At 37.9% G+C, this 26,739-nt stretch overlaps 1 protein-coding gene across 4 annotated transcripts in view; it reads left to right on the forward strand.

Moving 5' to 3' along the window:
• The window catches only part of MATN2 (matrilin 2), a 66,114-nt gene that overhangs the window by 10,068 nt on the left and 29,307 nt on the right, over positions 1–26,739 (forward strand). For all 4 annotated transcript variants that reach the window (XM_084510453.1, XM_084510452.1, XM_084510454.1 and 1 more), the window contains exons 3-6: positions 10,161–10,730; positions 14,430–14,552; positions 19,017–19,139; positions 23,999–24,121. In XM_084510453.1, the coding sequence (XP_084366579.1) occupies positions 10,161–10,730; positions 14,430–14,552; positions 19,017–19,139; positions 23,999–24,121 (939 nt within the window). The remainder of the gene's footprint in view (positions 1–10,160; positions 10,731–14,429; positions 14,553–19,016; positions 19,140–23,998; positions 24,122–26,739) is intronic.

Here is a 26,739-nt window from a genome sequence, read left to right on the forward strand (position 1 = left end):
CTTGCTGCAGGAAACTGGCAATATAAATAAGCAAAATGGAACAAATGAAAAATCCTGTGGTATTATCCAAATAGAGATACAAATACTTTGGGATCTGGCTTCAGGAGGATTTAGTTTTTTGGCAACCATACACTCATCCTTCATAGATTTTTTAATTATCTTGTTAGGGCTAATAGAGTATAGGAAGGAAATTCTAAGGAAGCTTTCAGAAGGAATGAGCTATGTCTTTTCTATGTTTTTCTTATCCCCAGTCTTTCTGCTAAACCTCAGTGTGTACTGTTTTCGTTTTGTAGAACTTTGCTTAGCTTCTGATTGTTTAGAATTATCACTATAGCTAATAATTTCCATTAAAATCTGATATCTTGTGTGCAATTGAACACAAAGCTTTTGGAAATCAGTGTGGCCTTTGAGAGCCAAACTGCCTCGAGTGGATTTGACTTTTTGCACTTCTCTTTCCTTAAACCCTGAAACAACCTCCTGAGTATTTAAAACCTGTCAACTATACTGATTTGGTTGACTCCATGAACATTTTCCTAAATCATTCTTGCAGCATATTAGCTGTAGAATGTGAGTAGTTTGTTTAGAGATAAAAAGTATTTGTCTATTTCTCATATTCACAGAACATGTATTACATTGTTGGACAGTAATGTGTTAATGTAGGTATATTCATGTTTGGAGTGGAGCGGTGTCCTAACGACCATGTGAAATAACAGAAAAAGATGGGATGGCCTGTGGAAATCTTTTTTTCTGAAGCAGAGGGCAGTCCCTTCTCCCTTTAAATGACAAACAAACTAAAACTTACCTTCTCTTTCCTCTTATCAATAATCTGATCCTGAGTATTGGATCTTTTGGCTTATCCTGATACCTCAAAGGAAATTAATCTTTTTGCTTCAGAATCTTCTCTTTTAAGGGTTTTACAAGAGCTCTGAAGAGTTTTTACTTAGCTGTCTGACGAAATCATTGTTCCTGCTGAGTGCAGCTGTTTTGTTAGATTACACACAGATCAGTGAAAGCACAGTTTGCCAAGTTAGTGTTGCTTTTTGGATACTAAAGAAAAGCAGTGATGGAAATATAGTTGGCTACATGTTTTTAAATATAAAATTAAGTCTATTATGTTAGCTAATTTCCTTCAGGTATAACTGAGATGTACTTCTGCACTTAAATGGATAGACTGGCCAAGCTCTGTATCAGTTGCCCAGAGAGGTGATCCCAGTACTGGGATTTCAAGGCTGTGGTCCAAAATCCACAGCACCTTTCAGCAGGTTCCAGGTTCAGAAGTTGCACATACCCAGTCCTTTTAAGATGCAGCCTTTTTTTTTTTTTTTGTGCTTGATGTTGTGTGTGAGGGGAAGATGAGGGAGGGGAGCAACATCGTACTGCATTTTAGGCATTTATTGTAAAACAAAGCAAAGCAAAATTTCAAAACTGTGCAAAACCCACATGTTTTTTGGAGGTTGGCTTTTTTTGCGTGAGCTCTGTTCTTGTAAACTGTGTGTATATTTCATGTCACATCAGGGGCATATTTCTTTGGAGAGCTTTGAAGTTGATGCATGGGAATAATTGAATAAGCTGTGGATTAATATTATAAGCAATGACATTCCATCCGTTCCCTAGGAATATAAAATGTGCACCTATCTGTTTTTGAAAATAACTTAAGTGAATGAAAAAAATAATCTAGGGAGCATTTCTTTATATTTTACATGATAGTAGAAGAAAGAAACTACAAGAGATTTACTATACTGCACAAAATTGAAACAAAGGGAGGGGAAAGGAGGCCAACAGGGAAATGTTCTTGGCCCTTGTTCAGTAGAAACTGCGGCTAAACTCAAGTGTTCTTGTCTGTGTTGAATTATATTTTGCAGCAAAATATATAATGATTTATCTCTTGGTTGTATGTATAGGGTTCCACTAATAAAATGAGGGGAAGTAATTTGAAGTACACATGGCTGACTGAATTTATGAATCACTGCTAGTCTCTTAAAATTATTCCAAACATTCTTATATCCAGATCAGTTCATAAGCTTATTTGTATGCAACTTCAGGGTTCAAGAGCATTATCCAGTTAACTTTTCTGGGTTAAATTGTAGCCACAAGTGAGAAGGAAAAATACATGACGGAAGTGTGTACAGTCTGTAAGCCTTCTATGGAGTACAGAAAAGATTTCTGTGTAGTTTTGATTGAGTTTATTGGACATTTATACCCTCAGTGTTGGCATGAGTTCTCTAAATCCTGCTAATGTGGACTGCTGAACCACGTGATAGCAGCTGTAAGAATCTCATTCACAGCCTTAACATATTCATGTAATTTCTTCACATAAATGCAACCCTGTCAAGTTCTTTGGTCCTCAAAGACATTAAGCAGGGTCATTGCAACTGAAGTCTGCTTTGGAATTGAAGCTAGGATTGTGCCATGATAACTGTAGCATGTTTGTGACATGCTATGATGATATTATATCTGGGTAGATCAAAACTATTCCTGGTTATAGATAAAGGCAGGAAGAAGTTGTGAATTATATCTTCTGAGTTATCACATATTTAGTTAAAATGTAATTTAAATCCTTTTCTAATTAAAAGGTAACTAAACTTTTATAAGGATATAAGGTAATCAACTACATGCAGTTCAGATTCTTGCTAATCAAATCATAAAATTGCCATTTAAAAATAGGCATGTTATTTGTAAAGTGAGAGCAAAGCATTTTATAGTCTGCAAAATCACTTGTTTCTTCCTTCTGAGTAGTGTAGGTACAATCAGTGTGCTGGAGTGGAGTATTAGCAATTGCTTGCTTTACTTTCCAGCAGCTGGAAGGTCTGCTGAGGCTTCAAACTTCAACTTTCGTCTTAACATCTCAGCTGTCAGCCTCTTCCCAGCAATAGCTGGTATCTGTTATCTACCTGGTCTGAAGCAGCAGCAGGAGTTTCACTTGCCCAGACCCCTCCACTCTTTTAGGCTCCTGTGTTTTGTTGGCAGTGAAAGGCCCTCTCCTCTACCTGTGGCTCTCAGGCTTTGTGGTCCGCCTTGTGGCTGTGCCTCCCAAAACCCAAATAGGAGTCTGGGGAAGCAACAAGTGAGTGGTTGCCATATCCCTGCCCAGGTAGTTGTTCTTGTGGAAGTTGTTAGCCCTAAAACAGCCCAACTAATGAGCCTTGTGGCTAGCTGGGGCTGTAACAAGCTTCAGGGATTTGTGTCCTGAGTCCGCTCATGTGCAGCCAGCTGTTAGGGAGATCAGAAAGCCCGGGTGCTGATTCGTGTTAGCAATTCTTAGCCACATAACAACGTTGTGCTTGCCAACTGTTGTGTTTGGATTTCACAGTTAATTTTTAAGTCATAAAATAGCATTCAATTTTCAGCCTTTTAAAGAGCAATTCAGTAATTAATTTTGTATGTGATATTGGATTTCTAGTAGCACAAGGAATTTTCAATTTTTTCTGCAATAATTATGTATTGCATAAGTATAATATGTAAGATTTCCTCTGTGTAGTTATTACCTCAAAGCATTTGTGCTTCTCACTTTTTTTTTAATCTCCTTCATTCTTCCTGTCTTCTCTTTTTGTTTCATTTTCTTATGCTATTACCTTTTTTCCATTTTTTCCCTTTTCCCTTTTTTTCTTCTCCTTTTTTTTTTAAGTGATTTTTAAGTTTTCTACGTGGAGGAAAGAATATCTGTTGCTACAGAAAAAAACTGAGTCATGTACCAACCTGCAAATGCTCTTTGTATTTCTGAAATTTTGTTACAACCCCCACAAGTTACTGTGAAAAGCCACTTCTGTTTGAAAAAAGAGTTTGTCCTGACAGTAATTTGCAGAGTAAAATTACAAACTCCATTTTATCATGTATATTCTCAAAGAGTGCAAAGCCTCCTTTGCATATTTTATCTGGAAGGGAGATCAGGCCAAAAAAAGAACACAGAATTTTCAAAAGTGTGGTGTTTTTGGCTTCAGTGTGAGTACTTCAGCTTAATAATTAAAACAAATAAAGAAACACAACAGAGCCCACATATGTACAAAATTAACTTGAAAATCCTGGAAACAGCATTTGCATAACCTAAGGGATAGCTCATTTTATAGGCGTGTGTGGGTAACCAGACGGTATTGTGGCTGAAGAGGGGGATTTGTTCTTTAAAATGCTTTGAAAGCTGGAGAGGACCTTATTTAAGTACTGCTGAAGTGGTAGGACTAATGATTTGCCAGTGGGTATGATGATTGCCCTATGCATTTTTGGGGGTAGTGGGAGATGCTATACATCAGTGTCCCATGGTGCTGTTTCTGAAGCTATTCTGGAAGAGCCTAGTACTTACACTGTTACCAATGGATAGAAATATGTGGTCTCGAGTCAGCTGATCAATGAGTAATGTCGAGGTTGCTAACAGCTTTCCCCATAAACAAAGACACAAGTGGCTTAAAAAAAGTATGGATAGGAGTTTTTAAAACATTATGCTAATGTCCTGAAAGGAGGACAGCACAAACTAATTAGTCAACTCTTTTCACTGAATTTTCGACACTGCTACTAACAGCTATTTACTTGTTCTGTCTGTTCCTTCTGTAGTAATTTCTGTGTCCCTTGAGTGGCATCCAAGGTAGCTGAGCCAAGACAGAAGTTTCAGATCTTCATGGAGAAATATATGAAGATCTCCTATAAAGCCACCTTTTTTGTGTTGGTTATGACAGATTTTTTGTTTCACAGATGTGCAGGAAACAATGGTCACAGGCAGAGTAAATGCATTTAGGTTGTTTGGGAGAACTGGATTAAAAGTGGCATTACCTCTGTGTACCACAAGGCTTCTCCATCGTGTCTCAGAAGATAAATTCCTCATCTTTTATGTGTACGAGCTACATGCAGCTGAGAGTATACAACATTTGATTCTGGTAGGATGCAGTGGGTAGATGTTGATACTGTTAGGATTGACATAGGGATACCAAGGTATTTCATTTCTCTGTCCTGGTGTTCCCCTACTGCAAGGGAAAGCAACCCTAGTTCTCTGTCCCTGGTCCTTCTGGCTATGACTTCAGGGAACCAACAGTTTCCATCTAAGAAACAATAAAATCTGGAAGAAGAACTGAGAAACTTGAGAACATCCCTACAACATACTTTATTTTCATACCAGAGACAGCACCAGTCTCAGTAAAGAAATTGGGATAAATTAGGAGTCAATTTGGGACTTGAGTTAAAGAGACTTCACACTGATAATGACCTCTTTACTCTGGAAAAGATGACAGGGAAGTAACAGAAAAAGTGAGGTGAAATGAGAGCAAAGTAACGCACCCTTCTCCTGTGACTGGTAGTGGAGCACTTGCATGTGGAAGGAAATGGAAATGTGTGGACAAGAGCCTACTGCTGTACAGTTCTCCCAGAAGTTTTGAAAGTTCCGAAAAAAAATTGTCAGAGGCAACAAAGAGATTTCTGGAGGCTGTGTTCCATTTAGAGAGTGTTCCCAGATGAAGAAATTTGTAAGGAGGAGTGGGTGAGCTGCCAAACTCATAATGAATCTTTGGGTTGGGGCCAGAGGCCAGTGAGTTTGGGAAACATCTCAGAGCAAGGATGGTGCCAGGGAGTATGGGGGCAGGTCTTGGACCCATGGTCTGTCCCACAGCTGGGAAGAGGTGGAGTCACCTGCAGGACCAAGTGCAGCACATACGTGTGCCAGGTAAGGGGTACCGAGCAGTCCCCAACACCTACTTCAGGAGCTAGGGATGGTTGTATCTGAAATCCACCAAAACACCCTTTTCCCTGTCTTTCAATTAGAATGAGAAAAGAGGTGAAAGTAAGCTTGCAGAAGGTATCTCACTAGAGCCAAGAAGTGCTTGGAATTATTGCTATTTTTCATTTATTCCTGGCAACAGCCACAAAATGTGTTTTCCAAACAGGAACAATATCACATTTACTGCTGTGTGCTTCATGCTTGAGTTTTGCTAAGGAAGCTACTGCACTTTCCTAGAAGGTGTATGTAGAGAGTATGTACATATGCCTTTCTTCCCATTACAGTGTCTTACTCCTGGAATATGTGTGAAAGAATTGCAAATTTGAGTATAGTGTGCTTGCTCAATTGTAACAACAAGACAGTCAAACCTTCTGATTGAACTGAGAAATCTTTTGGAAATATCTGTACCTGTCAAACCCTGTCAGATTAACTTTCTGGATGGATACTCAGCCAGGGAAAACCAGAATTCTGGAACTTTAAGAAGAAATAATTGATACCATCAGGTTCACACATTTTGCAACAAATTTGGTACCAAGGTTTGTAAAGAAAGAAATTGTAAAGAAAAGAAAAGCAAGTAAGGTTGAGGGAAAATGAAATAATAAAATGACAAAGAAAGAAATGAAAGTTAGAAAGAAATTTTATAATGTGCTAGCTGGGAGAACAGTCTTCTGATATTTAATTGAGTGAAGACTTTGGTTCTGTTATTCAGATAAAGATAAAAATCTAAAAATAAACCTTGTTGTTACTGGCAATCTCACATAACATGTAATTTTTTGTATCTACATCAAAGTGAGCTAAGAAACACAAGCTATTGAACCTTAAAGTTGTCACTAATGCATTGCTTGCTCAGGCAATAATTTGTCTATGATCTCATTTTTTCTTAGCTGATCTCATCCTTCCTTTTGCTTAAATTGTCTTAGTCTATAGCAAAAGTCTTCATGGAACTAGTATTTACTTGTTATAAATTGCATTTTCAGTGTCTAAATGTCTTAACACTGGTGTAGTATTTACCAAATAGAGTAATTAAGGAATTGTAAAAATGTAGGACAACAACAGAAAATAAATAACTTCATTCTAAACAATCTTTTCAAGGGAGACAGTTTGCAAAAGCTGTTGAAAAAGATTACCATCTAAAACTTGGAGCCTTTGAGTGTGTTCAGCTTGAATAACCCAAAATGGAAATGTTTGAGGATACCGATAAATTAAATAATACCAAGGGACATTTTTGGGCATTGGGACTCCACCATTATTATTGTTAAATTGTTAGAGCTGTCTCTGGCCCATGTTGATTAGCACTCCCCAAGCAACTTCTGTGCATGATGCAGAGGACATGGGGGACAGGGATTATTCCCGGTAGGCTGTTTGCATGTCGCCACTCTGTTTTAGTAGGAAGGTGAATTTAATGCTGTGAATGTGGACCAGCTGACCTCTGAGCTATCGATTACTGCAAGTAACTTCATCAAACTTTAGAAATGTGAGCTACTCCTTTAAGCTGTATTTTATGCATCTATCTAACTGGATCCCAGCTGGATTCTTCCAGGGAGAGCCAAAATCTCCTTGCATTGTTCATTTTGCAGAGGTGGCATCACAGTAACTGTCATTTCTAGAGAAACTGGGTATTGAGCACAGAAGGACAACATGTTTACTCTTGACCTGACCTTTCCTTTCCTGGCTTTGTCTTTCCTTGTCTTGCCTTGCCTTAGGATAATATATCTCACATTTTGAGGCTTCTTTTTATAACTTCTGTGTTGGCAATACAAAAACTGTGCTGACTTAGATATAGGTTTCTGGATGAGTAGCTCTTCTCAATGAATGTGTCACTTCACATAAGAATTGTAGAAGGGAGTTGCTTTGTGGTTTGAAGACGTTTGCCAAACTTCTGAGAAAGTTCTCTGTTTAAACATAAGAGCTGGTAGGAGGAAGAGATTATAGTTTGCAGGGCAAGTGCAAAACCATGGAGCTGCTAAAAGGGCGTCATTGAAAGTTTATCTGAGGGGATGAGTGTTCAGATCTGTTAGCCATTACTGATTGCCACTCCTCAAAATACCACCCAGCTAGAGTTCTTCTTACTGAAAGAGTTATACTTAATATTTCATGGAACCCAGCTCAGCTCAATCAACATTAATAATTACAAGTTCATTAAAAATCCCCAGAAGACAAAGACTTTAAATATATATATATTTTTGAAATGTTTGGCATTTCTATAGATAGATTTTTTTTCTATTGAAAGTGGTTTTGAGATATACTATATTACATCCTTCTGCATTACTAATTTAGCACAATAGGGGGTATTTCTGGTAGTACTATTTACTAATGCTCTCCAGGTTTCCATTTCCATTCATTCCTGACTTCAAAATAAGGAACTGAGTCTCTTCAGACTGAGATCTGAATCTATACATTCAAATTAAAAATCCACCCTGAAATTCAAAAGAATTCAACAGCAAGGCTTGTGTTTTGAAATAGCAGTCACTTTGCCCTTCTCCCTCCTCTGTCAATGCCTTCATAGGCACACACACATTCTTGGCCTTCTTTCTGAATCTTTCTTTCCCCTTGCCCGGCTCCCACAAGTCTTATCTTGCTGTTATCTTTGTATTATAACTGTGCTGGAATATCCCATATTAGTAAAAATAATAATTAGATATGCCATTGATCGAATAAGTTGGAAAACAGTTAATGTGTCAGGATATATGTGTTCCATCAGAACTCGGATTTTTATTTTTCTGCTCAGTTTGGCTTGCATTCAACACTCTCTGATTTTGAAAGAATAAGCAACTCGAGCATATTCCTACACTTCTGAATAAAGCCACACTGTAGACTGCAGAGAAATAAATCCAGGCAGTCATTTTTATGTCATCAAAGACCATTTTCATTCTGTGCCCACAAATGTTCTTGGTAATCTATGAAAGAAGCTTCTGAGTTAACAAGTGAGAATAGGCATCTTTCTCACCCCTTTCGTTGGCAGCAATGCATGGTTAGCATTCATCAGCAGTCACAATTGAGCTCGTGTAAAGGCTTGTGGAGAGGCAGATGTTGTTCCAATTGAGTCTTTGATTGGCCCACTTGTACTTGTGCTGTATGACACGGCCTTTAATTATACAATCAAATAACTACTTTTTCCACAGGGCATCTGCCTCACTCAGCGCACAAGATGGGTAAGAGTGTTCTGGGAATTGAATTGGGTTGGCAGGGAGGGATGCTCCTGGTTAAGGGCACCTCAGCTTAGTAAGGTGAGGATGCTACTGCAGTTTGGTGAGCTTTCTCTCTACCTGTAGTCTTTCTATTAAACCTCAATTCATTTCATATCACCAGCATCCCAGGAAGACTTTTAAAGTCCTTTTAAATTTCTACCATACACAGCCTCCAGTGGCAAGGCTCATAGCTCGTGTCCCTCTGCTTCCCATAAGCCTGCCATGTGCTGGTTTTCTGTATAGGAAAAGCCAGTGAACAGCCAGTCCTTGTCCATTCCCACCCTATAACTCGCATATGTCAGCAACAGAGGCTGAGTAGAAGCCAGAGGGTGTACCCAGGGCCTTGGGAAGCTCGTGGCATGCCCAGAAGGGGCAGCCTGTGCTTCTGCTGTTACCCACGATAGCTTTGTCTGTCTGTCTGTGCAGTTGTCATAGACATACCCTGTGGTATTCCAGCTTCAGTGGCTCTTGGAAAAAAGGCTGTGTTGATGACTGAAACAGACAATTTCAGGAAGTGTACGAGTGGTCTTTTTTCCAAGTCGAACGCCATTGTAGAAAACTGGATTTTGTCTCTGGTGCAGCCACAGAATTTCAGTGTGATGCTGAGCTAGTCCAATAGACTCAACTTTTCCCAGATGGCCATTAATTATGTGTTTGAAATCATGGGGTTTGATTTGCAGAAGTGCTGAGCACTCACAGCTGCAGTTGACGTCATTGAGAGCTGTACTTTGTACATGCAAAGCGCACTTTAGTGCCAAGTTCCCTGAAAAATCAGCCCCTTCACGTCTTGGATCAGTCACTCCAATTAACAGATGCTTTTGACCTGGATTTCTCTGTGTCTGTTTCTTTGTTTCTAATGAAGAACTAATACCACCTTGTGTCATTAGAGTGCTGTCCCGTTAGGATTTCTCAGTTCTTAGGCCCTACAACAGCCATCATCAACGTGCAGCCCACTACAGTAATAACTATGTAATTCAGAGAGGGTTTCCATCCTGCGTGGGGTATGAGGCCAAAGTCTCAGCAGTGCCCATTCTGAGCACTGATCTCATGAAAAAAAAATATACTGATCAAGTAACAGGCAGCTACTGTTATTCACCAGAGACCAAATTCAGATTGCCCAAGTAGCTTTAGTTCTGGCATCTCCTATTTTTCCTGTATTTTGCCAACACTTATCAGGGTATTTGTTTAGACAGCATGTTTGACATTTCAGGTCAAGCTAATCTGATCTGCATTTCAGAATTCTTGTAAAGAATTGTTGTTTTCATTTTGTCCTCTAGAAAATACTTGTAACAGAAAACGTCTGGATCTTGTCTTCATCATTGACAGTTCTCGAAGCGTACGTCCTTACGACTTCGAAAAAGTGAAGGAGTTCATTTTAACCATCTTACAGTTCCTGGACATCAGTCCTGATGCCACCCGAGTGGGCCTGATTCAGTACGGCAGCACTGTCAAACATGAATTCTCTCTGAAGACATTCAGGAGGAAGCAGGAGATTGAGAGAGCAGTCAGGAGAATGATGCACCTAGCGACTGGCACCATGACTGGGCTGGCTATTCAGTACGCCGTCAACATCGCGTTTTCTGAGTCTGAGGGGGCTCGACCTCTGAGCCAGAACGTGCCTCGCATTATCATGATAGTGACAGATGGGCGACCGCAAGATCCAGTGGCAGAGATTGCTGCGAAAGCTCGCAACTCAGGAATCCTGATTTTTGCCATTGGAGTGGGAAGAGTGGACATGAACACACTGAAGTCCATTGGGAGTGAACCGCACGAAGAGCACGTATTTCTGGTTGCTAATTTCAGTCAGATTGAAACACTGACCTCCGCCTTCCAGACAAAACTTTGTGGTAAGTCTTTTATATGTAGGTTTGAATGCACAGATGAAAGTAAAACACGGAGAAAAAAAAAAAAGTCATGCATTGTCATTTTTTTTTCCTGTGGAACCTATTCTGTTAGAATATATTTGCTGAAAAAAGGGAGGGTATCTAGACAACATTCAGAACAGCAATCATACATATGGGGAAAAGCTAATTCTACTGCAAGTGCCATAAAATGTGATGTAATTCCTAATGGTCATAAGCAGAGAGGCAAACACACATACCATGATTTTCCTATTCATTGCATAACAGTAGTTAGTTTACAATCCTCTGCTATTTGAGCATTAGATAAGTTGTTTCATCTATCGATTTTAAATGTGATTTCACTTAGTATTGAAAATTCAAGCTGATAAATGTCTTTTGGTTATTAAATATATATATATAAATAAAAATAAAAAACTGGGGAGTTCATGCTATTCCTCTTCTAGAGTTTACATATATACAAACAGTTATCTCTGAGCATGCCTTGTCACTAAAAGTGAGAGACAGAAATATGATAGCGTTTTTATTCCACCCATTATAAATGCAGAAAGTTAGGAAAAACCTTTGTCATGATATTATTCATTCATACCATAAAGTAAATAATATTTTAATAGGTATTAATTTACAATAGAGAAATCACTTCCATCAGTAATTCTGTGATACACAATTACCTTTTACAAATATTTTGGCATGTATAATTAATTTTATTCCAATCTGTGTAGTTAATATAATGGCATGAAACCGAGGCATTTTCAGCAGAGTCCAGGGAAAGAATGCATGGTGAGACTGAATGCTCACTCATCTCTTATGACGCTTTTGCCAGGAAAGAACTGAGGCTTATTGTCAGGATAGGCTGGAGAATTTTCCTTACTTGGTCTTTTCCAAAACTGTTTCAAAGAGCAATAGAGCTCCAGATGAACTGCATCAGCACAGAACAACATCACGGACATTCATCAGATAATAGATTTTTTCCTGTTTCTTCCTTGCCGTGGTATTAGCTGGCATAGTAAAATACATTTAAAAACCAAGAAAGAGTAAACTAAGCATGAGAGTTTCAATGGAATGAACAGCAAATGCTACAAAACTCCATTTTATGGGATTTTTAATAGCATTTTAGAAATGAATCCAGTACAAGTACTACTTAATCTTTGTCTGACTAGGCCATACCCAGTAAATGTATTAAAGTTTTATAGTTCATCTTTAATCCAAATACACATGATCCTCAATAAAACCATCCCCCTGCAGATGGAGGAGTATGGAGGCGACAAGGATTGCTGCTGCCTCCTTTACTCAGTGAATGCCTCCACACCATTTGCTGTTTCAGGAGCTGAAGGTGAGATCCAAAAAAAAAAAAAAAACAAAAAACCAAAAAACAACAAACCACACTTAATAACCCAGGCCAGATTCAACACAGAACTTAATGTGCTAGCATCCTGTGGATTTCATCTTAAGGAACTAAACATCAGATAGGATCCTTAATGTCTGTTTGAGCGTGGGCTGTGAAGCAGCATTCATCTGTCTAAATTTGAAGAGAGAATCTAGGCATCTCATAGCGTGGAGCACGTAGGTTCCTCCTGGGAAATGGGTTAGCTTTTAAAAGTTCTCCCTGCTGTGGACCTAGAGGGATTATCATTGTAGCTGGGTCAAACATCTGGACGCCTTGCTTCTTTCCTAGAGCCATCAAGGCACCCCGCTCTGGTCAAGTCTCCCGGCACGCAGTCTCCTAGGCTTCGTGCCTTGGGAAGAGAACTTGACTCCTGATTAGTCTTTGGGTATGGATTACCCTTGTGTCTGTGGGAATGTGCCTTCATGATTCCAATGAAGATAAGAGAAGAATTTGGCCAAGTGATGAAGCTCAGTGGACAAAATAAAAGTAAACTGAATTAACCACTGTTTCCCCATGGATAGCAAAGATGTCCCAGACCTTAACAATCAAATTCTTAGAAGAATCCATTTCAACTGACTGGGTTTCATGCCCTGCTAAGTCAGACTGCAGTTGCTGCCTCTGGCTCCTAAAGATTCAGTGGTGTCAGACACAGCAGTTGAGGCCTGGGGCCCAGGGGCCTCTTTTTATTACCTTGCAGGAAGGTAAAGGAGAAGGAAGCAGTATCTTGGGAAATCAGAGGCATGGGGAATGAGACAAAAGTTGCAAACTCAGAAGGGAAACAGAAGAGGGGACAGAATCCAGGAATGGAGATGGAGAATGAATAAAAGAAGAGTGAGAAAGAGACAGAAGTCAGGCTGGAGCCATCAGGAACAAACAGTCCTTATTATTCTCCTGAAAAGCAGATAGTGTTGTTATCCCCATTTCACACTGGAGGAATGGAGGCACAGAAACAGGGCTAAAACTGTTAGGATCATCCACTGACTTTAAATCTTTGACTTAGTACATTCAATGGTCTGATTTTCGCGAGCATTTAGCATTTTAACGTAATGGGATATATGCTTCGGATATACCCTTCACTCACAGCTGAGAGAGGTCCCAGCAGCTCTGTTTTTACATGGATAAAATACTTGAGGAGTTTTGTTATGGCAGGATATGAAGAATTCAAAAAAGCTGTTTGGGAGATTTGGCAATTGTGGTGGTTTGTTTATTAGTAATAAATGTATAACTCTGCCAACCATTCTAAAGAGTGGATACATAGCATGTATCTCAAAAAACACTTTTTTTTTTTTTCATATGTTCCACACATACCACATGTTATTTTTTAGGCTTCTGTTGTAGCTGCTATATTGCCATTGAATATCTATTCCATAAATTTTGATGTTTGTCAACCTAGCACAATAAGGAGCACATCAATCCCTGTTATTGAGCAGAATATATTATTTTCCTCACATTGTTCTCTGAGAAGTAATTCACCTGCTCATTATAGGAATGACATATGAGCAGTGCTCTAGTGGAAGGAAAACAGCAATGAGATTTAGTAATTCCCCAAAAAGTGCTGATATGGGGAAAAATAGGTAAGTAATGAATTTGACAGAATAAGCTCACTATTCTTTTTATTTTTAGATCTTCTTCCTAAGTCTGTTGCATTTTATTACTTGCTATTAGAGACATAACATACAAACAGATAACAAAAAAATAGAGTCAGGAAGAGTTATACTCTAGCATGTAGCTCAGCTCAGCTCCTCCTTACTGAGTCTTGGAGATGCTTTACCTCATCATAGTCATACATTGCCCGTATGCTCCTCAAAATTAATAACTAAGCAAGCAAGAATCTTCATTAAGCTGTTTTCCAGTCATTATTCTTTAGTATTGTGCTGTGGGGTTATTTTCTTAATTCAGGAAATCAAATGTTCTCTAGAACAGTTTGTACTTAAATTATAGTTATTTTCTAAATTTGAATGTGGTAGGTTTGTTTCATTGTTTTCAGGGAACCACCAAGTAATCAGTGTTTCCAGATACTGTTTTGTAACTTTTTTGTTTGTTTATATCTCCATTCCACATGTAATTTCATGTCCAAAAACATGCTACCAACATCAGCTAGACAGCTAATATATAAATTCCTATTTTTATTAGGACTGGACATATAGTACTATTTGGCAAACCTACACTCAAATGTAAGCTTAAGCCTCCATTTTTGTGTTGACTGTTGAAATTTAATTTGAAATTTTTAAGTAGCTTTTGAAACCATATATTATTTAGTTGTGACAAGCAATTAATAACCTCTTACTTTTTCCTTTCAGTTCCCCATATGTGCAGTATAGTTGAGCATCGCTGTGATCACTTCTGCATAAACACCCCCGGCTCCTATGAATGCAGATGTAAACAAGGATACATCCTGAATGCTGACCAGAAAACTTGCAGCAGTATGTTCTCTTTTTAACTTTTCTCTTTCATGCTCCCAAAAAGCACTTAACATTCCATGCTCTTTGAGCTGTGCTCATAAAAAAGGACTGAGCTCAGTATGTAATTAATGCTAATCATGGCAAAGAGTCTAAAAATGTGAAATTGTACTTTTTTTTTTTTTTGGTAAATGAAATTTTCATAAGCCTTTATGAAATACATCAAGCTAATTTTTATACATGACTCTGCAGAAGTAAACTGTAACTACATGAAGTTGCTTTTGAAATTTATTGGTGCAATAAGGTCAAGAATGAAACAGCCAAAGAAAGAAGTTTCATCATCCCACATGAAGTGAGTTGAGTCAAACTAATTTAGTAACCTGTCTAGATGCAACCAATACTGAGTGGTACAGAAAGGTGGAATAAACCCCATACTAGAGAACTGGGAAATAACTTGACATTCTGGAAAATTCTTCCTAACTTCTGCTTGAAGACTAGCCTTAAGACCTTTAAAAAAAAATAGTTTCAAAAGTCTTGCTTATGCTCTCATTTCCTTCTTTAAAAAGATCAACTTTTTTCGAGTTTAAGTAATTGGCTTTAACTATAGTTTATAGTAACAAACTGTACTTCAGTTTAATTCTGATTTTTGTAAGCAGTATTTCTTTTCTCCATTTTGACTTGCTTCCTAGTAATTAACAGCAGACTACATAAGATGGGTGTGCCAAATTTATTTCTGTATTCACCATTATTTTAAAGCAATTATGGGATACTGTGTTTTACCACTTGAGGAAAATGCACTTGCTAAAAATGCAGTTTCTTACCCCACAACATTTCATGGATTCAAGCCAAATTTGCCAAACTGATTTTAGCCAGAAGAATAATTTTGGAAAATGTTTTTTTCAGAAAGCTGAAGGAAACTGTCATGGTGAGAGCATAGTACGTCTCCATCATAATAGATAATTCAGAAGTGAGGTGAAGGATGCAGGCTCAAATCCTGTTCTTGTGTTTGGAACTCACATGTTCAGCATCTTAAATAATCAGCTAGTCTGTGATTAGAGGTTTTTTTTTTGTTGTTGTTGTTGTTGTTGTTTTTCCTCCCTTGTTTAGTGTTGTATTTTACATCAAATACTTAATGACAACTGAAACAATGGGAGTATGTCAGTATCTGGGAGGACTCTGCTGCTTGAAGATTAGAGTCCTTACTTCTGCAACAGGACACAGTTTCAGCCAGAGCCTCGGCAAATAGAAATGAGGACAAAAGGATGTCAGCACTGCAGTGATGTGGGCATTTTTGTCAGTGTGTGGGAGTGTGTTCAGACCCCCTGAGCCCAATAGGAAACTGCTTTTGAATTGTTCACCTCCCATGCTGTTGAGTTATGGGATGAGCTAGATTTAAGAATCTTTGTTTTCATTGCCTTTCGCACCAACATCCCTTTATCATATGCATGTGAATTATAGAGGAATGTTTAGTATTAAATTTAACACTTTATTCCAGGTTTTTTTTTTTTCTCAAGAAGAAAAAAAAATCAATCTGAAATGTATTTTAATTATTTATTACTTGGCTTAGCAGCTAAGCCAAGGCAAGAACAGTGACAAGAACAACTCTTAACACAGCCTATTCTCTATGCTTCTGCACATTTCTTGTAGCTCTCCCAAAAAAAGGGTGGTTAGAATCCCAAATGAGGCCTCTAACTGTAATCACATTTCAGTAATATTCCCTAATCTCTTCTTTCCATTATTTCCCTTTTGAAATTCTTCTCATTTTAAACTTTTGTATCCTGTAAACCTTTCTTTTAAACCTTCCTCCTGCCTTTGATTTTCTTGTACCAAAGAATTTTTAAGGAAAAATTCTTCTGCTTTCAATTTTCTTAAATTTATTTTAAATACAAATTTTCTCTTTTTCTGCATTTTCTCTTATATGTTTTTCCTGTCCTCACCCATAACGTCACTTTGGACAATTGAATTTCAAGAATAATACTGAGGGAAAAAAAATAATCAATTAGATTTAAATAATGGAGAAAAATTGAGAGAATTTTAATTGCAAATATGAAAAAATGTTTCTTTATTGTGTCTTCTGGTTTGTTGTGTTATATTTCCATAGTTTTTTATCAGCCAGTAGTTCAGCTTTTTGTTCACTGCACTGCTTCATGTTACAGATTAATTTTCAAGACAGTTTTGGAATTGTGCGTGGTTTTCCTACTAGTGACCCATGCACAGTAGCCCATGATGTGTTACTTTGTACGGTTTTTCAAATTCTACTGTTTCATTGCTCTACTTTTTTTTTTTCTTTTTTTAAGTTACAACTCAGTCTTACAGTAGTTTTCTTTGGCTACCTATCACACATGATATCACACAGGATATCCTATCATGTATGGTAGGATATCACGTACTTGTTCTGAGTAGGTTTGAGTTTCCTAAATGTAGAAAGGATGAGTCATTCAATGTGTATGTAGCCTACTTCTAATGGATATTTTTCCACGTCACCAAACTGTAAGCTAATTTTAGCAATAGTACTGGAAATCTAATATTGAGAGCCATCAAACAGACCATAAATGTTCTAGGATGCTGCAGATCATTGGTAAAGGAGGAAGGTGATGTGGTAGCAGTCTACCAAGGTCAGACCATTATTTCTGAAAAGTCCCCAGAGAGGTAACAGCATTCATGAGCAAAGGAGAATGAAGCTGGACAAACTGGACAGCTTATTTCTAGAGGGAAGCTGGAGAATGCTGATAGAAAAACTCCCAGTCTGTGACCATTTTAGTGATTTTCATTGGCTGCATTGGATTTTTTACCCATGCAAAGAGACAGTATGTTCCTCACTGGACCTCTAAGTAAAATAAATCTTCATTATGTTTATGTTTAGTGCAGTACATGGTCAACATACAACAGATGTATTTATCTAACTTCTGGATGCACTTGTCAACTTGTTCATGAACAAATAGTTTCCTTACATATACATGTTATCACTTGCTAAATTAAGCAGTACATAAAAGATGAATGTTATGACACTAAAGATATACTCCTTTCATTTTTCTGAACCTTTTTTTTTTTTTTATGTTGAGAGAGTACAGCATATCAGTATTCAGTTCTTAAAAGCCCTTAACCAAATGGCTTAAATCAGCAATGAATTAACAAGTTTGCTTCAGGCTGGAAAAGGGTGCATTTGTCTTTTGAATGGACGGCAGTTTTGTTCCATAATGCATTTCAGTGTTGCACTGATGGAGAAAAAAAATGCTATCTTCATGATTTGTTGCCTTCCACATGAAAATCAAAATAAATAAATAAATAAATAAAGTAACTCGACCATCTTCCAAAACAAAGCCAGGAAAAAAATATTCCTTTGTTCAACTTAAAATATTCTTTATTTATGTCATTTAGCTGGCTTTGCATCCATGCAAAGGATGGAAATCATTAACATGGCTTTACATCCATGCAAAGGATGAAAACCTACTATAGCTCATTTTACCAACTCTCATCTAAATTGTCTAGAGAAGAGTGGTTTTGTCAGATAATGGCTGTTCTGTACTCATTACACTGTTTGTGTTATTTAATCTCTTTCATTCTTCTCTAGATATACTCAAATCTTATACACAAAGTAGTACAAAAGAGCAAATGTGGATGAAAAAATTATTGGTAGAGTTTATATTGGAACAAGAGAGTTAAACGACTGTTTATGCTGTTCATCATGCCGCATGATATGAAGCAGAGCACTATAAAAGAAAATTCATATTTGCTTGGCTAGTTTCCTTAAATGTGTTCCAAAAGCCTTTTTTTTGCAGCTGTAAATGATAATTATGTGTTGAGCAGTCTCCGGGCCTGATCCTGAACAACACAAAGTACTGTTTTTCAGAGGTTTCACTGATGAAACTTGGGGTTCTCAGAAAGCTTCAGTCTATTGTTAAGAAAGCCAAATGTGCTTCGTTAGACCAGGAACTGAACTGACCTCATTTGCTGTAGAAATTTTTCCCAAGAGGTTTTTTGCTTGGGAGGGGTAACTTGCTATGGTATGTTGCACAAAACTGAAAAATGATAAAACTCGGAAATGAAAGGCTTTTGGTGCCCTGTTTTCTTTTTCTTTTCCTTTCTATCCTTATCATAATTTATTAGGGTTGACTGTACACAAATTTAAAAAAAAAAAAAAAAAAAAAAAGACACAAATACAAAAAAAGTTTTATTAAAAAAAAAAAAAAAGAAGAAGTACACCCATTAAGTTTTTCAGAGAAATATTCAGTCAAGCAAATCCACTAGACACCGGTGTCCCAGTAACTGTTGTTGCCTTCAGCTGAAGGAGTGAACTCCTCAGATTTGAGTTGTTGTTGCTGTTATAAAAGTATCACTATGTGATAGAATATCAGCACATTCTGTGTGAAAATGAGCTCAACTCTAAAGAGCTGTTCATAGATTCCTGAAATTTATTTCCAATATGTAGTCTACCTGTACAGTATGGAAGGGCAAAGGACTTCATATTCGTGCAATTATGTCTTGTAGCTCAGGACCTTTGTGCTGTGGAGAAACACGCCTGTGAGCAGATTTGTGTGAACACACCTGGGTCTTACGTCTGTCAGTGTTACGAAGGGTATGAACTTGATGCAAATGGAAAGAACTGCATTGGTGAGTATGAGTTTAGCATTTGACACAAACCAAAGGAAAATTAAATGTAAATTAATGTCCAGTTTGGCCATAAACAACAATTGGAAAGTTGTTTTCTTCTATATGAGGGGTAGGAAAAATACATATTGACATGTATGTAGGCCTTTACTCATAAAAATGGTGACTGGGAAAAATTGTTCCAACTAATTTCACACAGAAAAATAACATCGCTATCTTGAAACTAAGCATCTAGTGTTTTATTTTAGATCCATGCAGGTGGCCAGCATGGCACTGGCATGTTATATATGGCCATTCAAAAACAAACAAAAACAGACAAACTTGGTAGTTCCTTTTCAGACAGAAATTAGACAAAGAAAACATGGGAGTGGACAATTTATTACAATTTCTCACTTGGTTTTGTGGTTATGCCAAGAGAACTTTCAAACTCTGAAAAGATGGCTTTAAGGAATGGTTGGTCCCCATTAAAAGAACCCACCCAATATGTGTCTTTAACTTTTACTATGGGTAGTACAGAAGCAAACATCAGGTCTAAGACAGCTCAAAACTGCAAGCATGGAAACACAGTACAACAATTTTTGGACAAAAACATACTTCCCTTTCTATTAGCATATAAGTATCTCACTTTTTACTTCTTCTCCATTTATACACAGTAAATATTTTTAAGATGATTCTGGTACATTAGGCTATTGCCCTTCTTATAAATGTTTAATCCCATACTACATTTCAGGAAAATGTTGTCTTCTGGAATTCACCACAAACATAATATAACCTGTCTCTTATTACAGAATCACACAGAATCACAGAATTTCTAGGTTGGAAGAGACCTCAAGATCATCGAGTCCAACCTCTGACCTAACGCTAACAGTCCCCACTAAACCATTACCTTCACAGTTATTATATTGCAGAATAATCCTATTTTGAGGTGCAAAATAGATGACAGTTTATGGAACTGAGCATTCTGCTTATAGTTTCTCATGGGACACACAAATGAGGTTTTGAAGTTTTTTAGACTTGGAATAATAAATGCATTTTTAAAGAACATTGACACTGTACTTCTCTCCAGAAATGTTTACCATACATGTAGCCTCTTGATCCTCATAGGAGTGTTTACAATCCTTAACATAATTTAGGATCAGCATAATTTGGGCACTAATATATCCCTTTAAGAACCTGCTTTCTCAAATTGAATTGTTTTGAAAATGCAGCTAAAAATGGTTACTTAAGCAAGAAGGCATTTTAGATGATATAGCCCAAATTTCTACATCTAACACTCCACAGAATTTCATCCAGTAACCTTAACCTAATCCTCATGACCTTCACAGTCAGACTTTTCTCTGCTATTGATATGTTTGTATCCAGAAAGAGAAAATCCATGACTTCTCTTAGCAGGCTTTTGAATCCCTACTTCTTTTTTACCATATATTTAATCTGAGATATTCATGCCTAGTGTCATCAGCTGTTATTGCTATTTTGTTACATTCTCCTCCTCATTTCTGAAGGGCTAATTTCTCTAGTTAAGAATCAAAGGCAATGCTAATTGCTTTATTGACACACCTGTCAGCTGGTTACCTGGATGGAAATAATTAAATAAAAGCTCACAACCAGCAGTTTACAATGTATTCATTTAAAGTAACCATTGAATGGTGAAGTAGCCTGAGTGTTTGCAACACACTGGTTATGAACAGATTTTCAGATTAAACAATACTTGAAGCTATCTATTCAGTGATAATTGTGGTTAGCAGAGTACTACCATTTTGCCTTTTTTTAAATAGCTTTTCATGTTAACTGTCAGCCTTTCATATGAACAAAATCCTGCCAGTTATAAGTTTGGTGGCATTGAGCCCTTCTTCCAACATTATGCTGTCAAACACACAGCCCTCTCAATCTTGGTCCCGCTATCCCCATCTTCTTGGTGTTGCTGGCCATGGTGCCTTCTCTTCCCTGGCACTGGTGCTGAGCTGTCTCCATACTGCTGCAGCTGTTGGGTGTGGGCTCTTTTCTCCTGGCAGTGATTTGGCTGCTGGCACCTGTCTGCAGTCCTGGTACTGCTGCATTTTTTGGCTGTGTTCTACTTTTTAACAAGTCTTCCATAAGCTTTCTCTTCTCCTACCCCACACTGTTTTTCATTCTCCTTATGCCTTTACTCATTCTGCCATGTTTTCTTCCTAGGCTTTCTTCTACCCTTCTCCTTAATATAATCATTTCTCCTAAAAAAATGAAAAAATATATAAATATCATAGTAGTAAACCAGCAATATTAGAGAAAGGTAACCTGTGCTGCTCACAGATCTCAGAGGGAAACATGAGCACCTAGGGTATGAAACTGGTAACTAGATGTAAAAGATACTTCTAATCACTTAGCAACTAATTCCAAGGAAGAAAAACATGGTGGAACAAACAGGGAGATGACAACTGAATTCATTGCTTGCTTGCTTAAAAATATCATTAATTCAGAATTAATTAGAAGAGTTTCATATTGAAATAGGTGTGGGCTAAAATTTAAAGTTCACATTCTGGTGTCTATCCCATGACTCTTGTGACAATAAGGAAGTATAAAAATAATAAAACTTAACATAAATGAAGAAAATATTATTTTGCTTTGGTCTTATACAGATGTTATGTATTTTCTGCAGGATTGCAGTGCTTCAGTATAAGAAATGTAGATTTATCATTCTTTTCAGTCGTTTCAGGAAGATTTAAGTCCTCCAGCAACTTACTTGCTGATTGACATGCTGTTGACAACTTTCCTATCTAAGAAAGTACCACCAAAATGAAACATGAAGCTGAAAGTGAAATTAAATTGTAGGTAGATTACTAATGCCAGTCTGCAAGGATAAGCCTGCATGGAATAAGGGACTGGGGGAGGGAGCGGAAATAAATAATACATATCTCCGAAAGCAACTGTCAAGAGAATATTCTGACTTCCTAACTGTCAGTGGAAAAGCACTATTTAAATTGATATGCTCATTATTGGTAGAGGCCAACAAACCTACTTCTATGAGTAAGAGGTTCCCAGAATTAATATATGTGAAGCAAAGCAAGCCTGGTAAAATCAGTGTCTTGTATGAATTATTTATTTTGAGGTATTTCTTTTTTTTTTTTCCCTTTTGTGTCCACAGTACATTACCAGCTGCATAGGCCTAAGAAGGCACAGTCCTTCCCCAGACGGGATTGTCATCTGAAAGTGCTTGGGGTGATAGTTACTCAGATGTTGATAGTAAAGCATTCTAAGACCTGTTGAACCATTCAGTTGTCTCTCAACTTCATAATAATTAGCTGGGCAGTTACAGATGTTGTGGTAGAAGTGCATGTTCATTAGGGTTTAAATGTAGAGAAGGAGGTGACTTTATGGAGGGATTTAAATAGGCTATTTCCCAGGTATGATGCTGTATAGAAAGAAATTGTATGTTCTTTGACTTATTTATTACGGTGTATTTAAAAACACTTGAAAATGTGCATGTGGTTAGAACTAATTTAAGGGGAAAGCTGACTAATTATATGACACATTATATCCTTGAAAAATATATTCAGCAAATACATTTTTATATGAAGCTATTCAGTGTGGAAACAGGAATGTACTTGCCAGGAAAATGGTCTCACATGGTAGACAGTAAGTAATCTAATTTGACTTCATTCAACACATTTATTCCTAAGAATAAATCTTTCTAAAAAAGCTCTTTCAAGGTCACTAAATGGATTATCTGCTTCCCTGACCAGACTTTGACTAAATAGCTTAGCACACCTGAGTGTGCATTATTTGCAAATGGAAGGCTATTAAAGAAAAAAAAATGTTTTAATTAAAACAAACTTACAGCCTCTTAAAAATAGTTTGGGAGTATCCACAATATAGAGCAATAAAAAAAATAAATAAATTAGTCAGTTGGCAAAGATGGGGAAGCTGTCTCATTAAATGTCTGTAAAGCTGGGCACATTGCTGTCTTCTGCAGAATGAATTAGGTAAACTTGTCTAATGTGGGCCTGGAAGCTTTTGGGGGGTTAGAACACCTGCCTTGTGACTTGTCTTTGATTTCTTCTAGGGCTTTCTGTGTAAAGAAACAGATCAAACTGCAAAGAAATAAAATCATATAATTTATTTCACTCCTTTAGCACTTTTAAATGGGCTCGTCTCAGTAAACTCTGAAGTGTTATATTATTACCTTTTTGGTAACCTATCTTGCAAATACAGATTTGTGTAATAGGTGACCAGACTTATGAAATACGTGACTAGACTAACTATGATGTTTGATTTCTCTCACACAAAAGGCATTATATAAGCAAAATATCAGTGGTGAAAATCAGCTGAAGCTGTCAGATTTCATAGCTGCACTTGATTTCTACAGGATGATTCTGGAGCAAGGTAGGGGGGATAAATGTACCGTGACAGCCTTCAGTGTAGGAGGTATTGCTATAGGTTTCCTATGCATTTGGGCTACTGGAACAAGTAATGATAACTAATACAGCTGAGGGAATTAAGGAAAAGCAGAACAGTTCCAGGACTGGACTGGGAGAGACAGAAGACAAAACTAAGTCAAATAAACTTTGCTTTGCCCTGGTCTCTGAACAGAGTTGCTGACTGAGTCATGGTTTTCAGATCGGAGAGAACACATTCAGAAGGTTCCTGACAATAAGTGAGTTGATAAATGTTCACAGGATAGGAGAAACAATCTGGGACTCAAATGAATGTGATGTACCAACTAGTAATTACACTGCTTTTTGCAGAAAGGTTCTTCAGGAGAAAAATTATGTCAGCTTTCCCTTTTTTTCTTGTAACTACTGTGTGTAGCTAGTACCATAATCTCTATGTGTAATAGTTCTAATTTTGTTTTTCTGATTATATATGTTGCTCTTGTTCTTTTGCAGTTGTAGACTACTGTGTTGTGGATAACCAGGGTTGCCAACATGAATGTGTTAACACTGAGGACTCCTATTACTGTAGATGCTACCCAGGGTTCATTTTAAATCCAGACAAAAGAACTTGCAGAAGTAAGTAGCGATAAGCTTTAATTATGCACAGTATGTACTCTTTCTGTCCAGTTCTCAGCAGTAATTCTCCCACTGTGCCTGGGAACACTGAATAATATGTTAGGTATAGAAAATGTTGGAGTGCCCTTGAATCCAAAGGTCATAAAAGCAATGAGAGTTGTTTTTGGAGGTAGTTTGGATTTTAGGGAGAGAGAGTAGGTGGAGGGGCCCCTTCTATAAACAGGAAGCATTTAACATGAGACCAGGCTCCTTTTTCAATAGTAAAAGCCAAAAGCTTTGTCTTGCATATTCTCTTTGATTATCCAGATATTTCATTTAGAATATCATCCCCCTAGCTGGATAAACAAACTGGTTTGTACATGACAATTTATAATCATCTTGGTTTGTAAGACAACCTAAAATTAAACAGAGTGAGTAGTTCCACAATCAGAGGAAACACTGCAGCCTATTTTGCTATGGATTTTCCTCAATAGAGAGTTCTTTGATACTTGTGCCAAAGCTCTGGGAAGATCAGTAGCCTCTATAAAGTTTCGATGTTTCCACCAGCTTATAATAACTTCAGAGGTTTCCTTGTTTGTCAAACTTGATTGACACTGAACTAACAAGTTCAAAAGTTACCAGAGCTGGGGGGGATATAAAGCGGAAGAGAACTAACAGACCAGAAAATACTCTTGCTAAAGCTTCCCTTAATTGGGAAAATAAGCTAAAACCTCTGTAGTATGTAATGTCATAACTCACTTCAGGAAATGTGAAGGGAAAACTTTAATGTATGCTCCTGGTTACCTTTTTTCATAAATGCAGCCCTTGGTAATGAAACTTTAGTGTTGCAGCTGTAAGCAGACAAAACCCTTTAGTTTTTAGGTGAGTGAAACTGCTGATGCCATTGATGAATATAGTCCATATTGTCTAATAAAGTGAACAAACATTATTTCTGTAGCACTGCATTTCTGTGTTTTTTTTTTAAAGGCTTAGGGGCATTTCAACATTTATTGAAAGAGATGAAGTTAACCTATTGACTACAGTGCATATTATGCTTGTTATGTCACTTAATTTTAACATTTAGAAAGAAAGCATCTAATTCAGACTGCACATCTGACCTTATGATCCAGGGAAAGAGACATACCCCCAAGCAGTTCTTCTTGCTGAACTTCAGAAGACTTCTGTTTGTCCAGTTGTGAAGTTTATCAAGGTTCCTCTGTACTGCTGTTTACTTTCAGATAATATCCCTAATTTAATGTCACCCACAGACTTGCTGAAAGTATACTGATGGAGTATTGCTATGGATGGCTACAAACCATTCAGAAAGCATAGGCTAGGAAGGAGAGGCAGGAGGCTAGCCCTCTATGTTAAGGGGGTGTTTTGATTGTCTACAGCTGAAAAATGGTAATGACAGGGTTGAGTATTTATGGGTAAAATCAAAGGGAAGGCCAATGAGGCAGATGTCATAGTGGGAGTCCGCTATAAACCACCCAGCCAAGCTGAAGAGGCAGATGCAACGTTCTATAAGCAACTGGGAGGATTCTTGTAGTTGCTAGTGCTTGTTACGGTGGGGAGCTTCAACTTATTGGAAGTCTGCTGGAAATCCAACACAGCAGAGAGGAAGCAGTCTTAAGAGTGTGTGGAAGATAACTTCTTGACACAGTTGGCAGTGAGCCAACAAGCACTCTGCTGGATCTTTCGCTTGTTAACTGAGAAGGACTTGTTGGTGATGTGAAGGTTGGAGGCCATCATGAGCTTATATCCAAGATGATCATGAATTAGAGTTTTCAACTCTTGCAAAAGTAAGGAGGAAGGTTAGCAGAACTGCCACCCTGGGCTTCCAGAAGGCAGACTTTGGCCTTTTAAGGCAGTCCTGAAGGGCAAAGGAGTCCAAGAAGGCTGGACACTCTTCAAGAAGGTAATGTTGAAAGTGCAGGAGCAGGCTGTCGCCACATGCTGAAAGATGTGCTGGTACAGAAGAAGATTGGTCTGGCCGAAGAGAGCTGTGGCTAGAGCTCAGGAAGAAAAAGGGTGTTTATGACCTTTGGAAGAAGGGACGGGCCACTCAGGAGGACTACAACAGTATCATGAGGCTGTGCAGGGAGAAAACTAGAAGAGCCAAAGCCCAGTTTGAGCTCAGTCTGTCTATTGCTGTTAAAGACAATAAAAATGTTTTTATAAATACATAAACAAGAAAAGGGAGGACTCAGAAGAATATCCATTCTTTATTGGGTATGGAAGGTGAAACATAGTGACAAGAAATGTGGGAAAGGCTGAGGTACTTAATGCCTTCTTCTGCAAGACCAGTTGTTCTCTGGGTACCCAGTTCCCTGAGCTGGTAGGTAGGGACAGGGAGCAGAATGAAGTTCTCATCATCCAGGAAGAAATTGTTAGCAACCTGCTGAACCATGTAGACATAGACAAGTCAATGGGACCAGATGGGATCCACCCGAGGGTACGGAGGGAGCTGGTGGGAGTGCTCACCAAGCTGCTTTCCGTCATTTATCAGTAGTCCTGGATATCAGGGGAGGTCCCAGTCAACTGGGGGCTCGCAAATGTGATGTCCATCTACAAAAAGGGTTGGAAGGAGGATCCAGGCCTGTCAGTCTACTCCTGGTGGCAAAGAAGCTCCTGGAGCA

Source organism: Aythya ferina (genome assembly GCF_964211825.1).
Source record: "Aythya ferina genome assembly, chromosome: 2".
Classification (NCBI taxonomy): domain Eukaryota; kingdom Metazoa; phylum Chordata; class Aves; order Anseriformes; family Anatidae; genus Aythya; species Aythya ferina.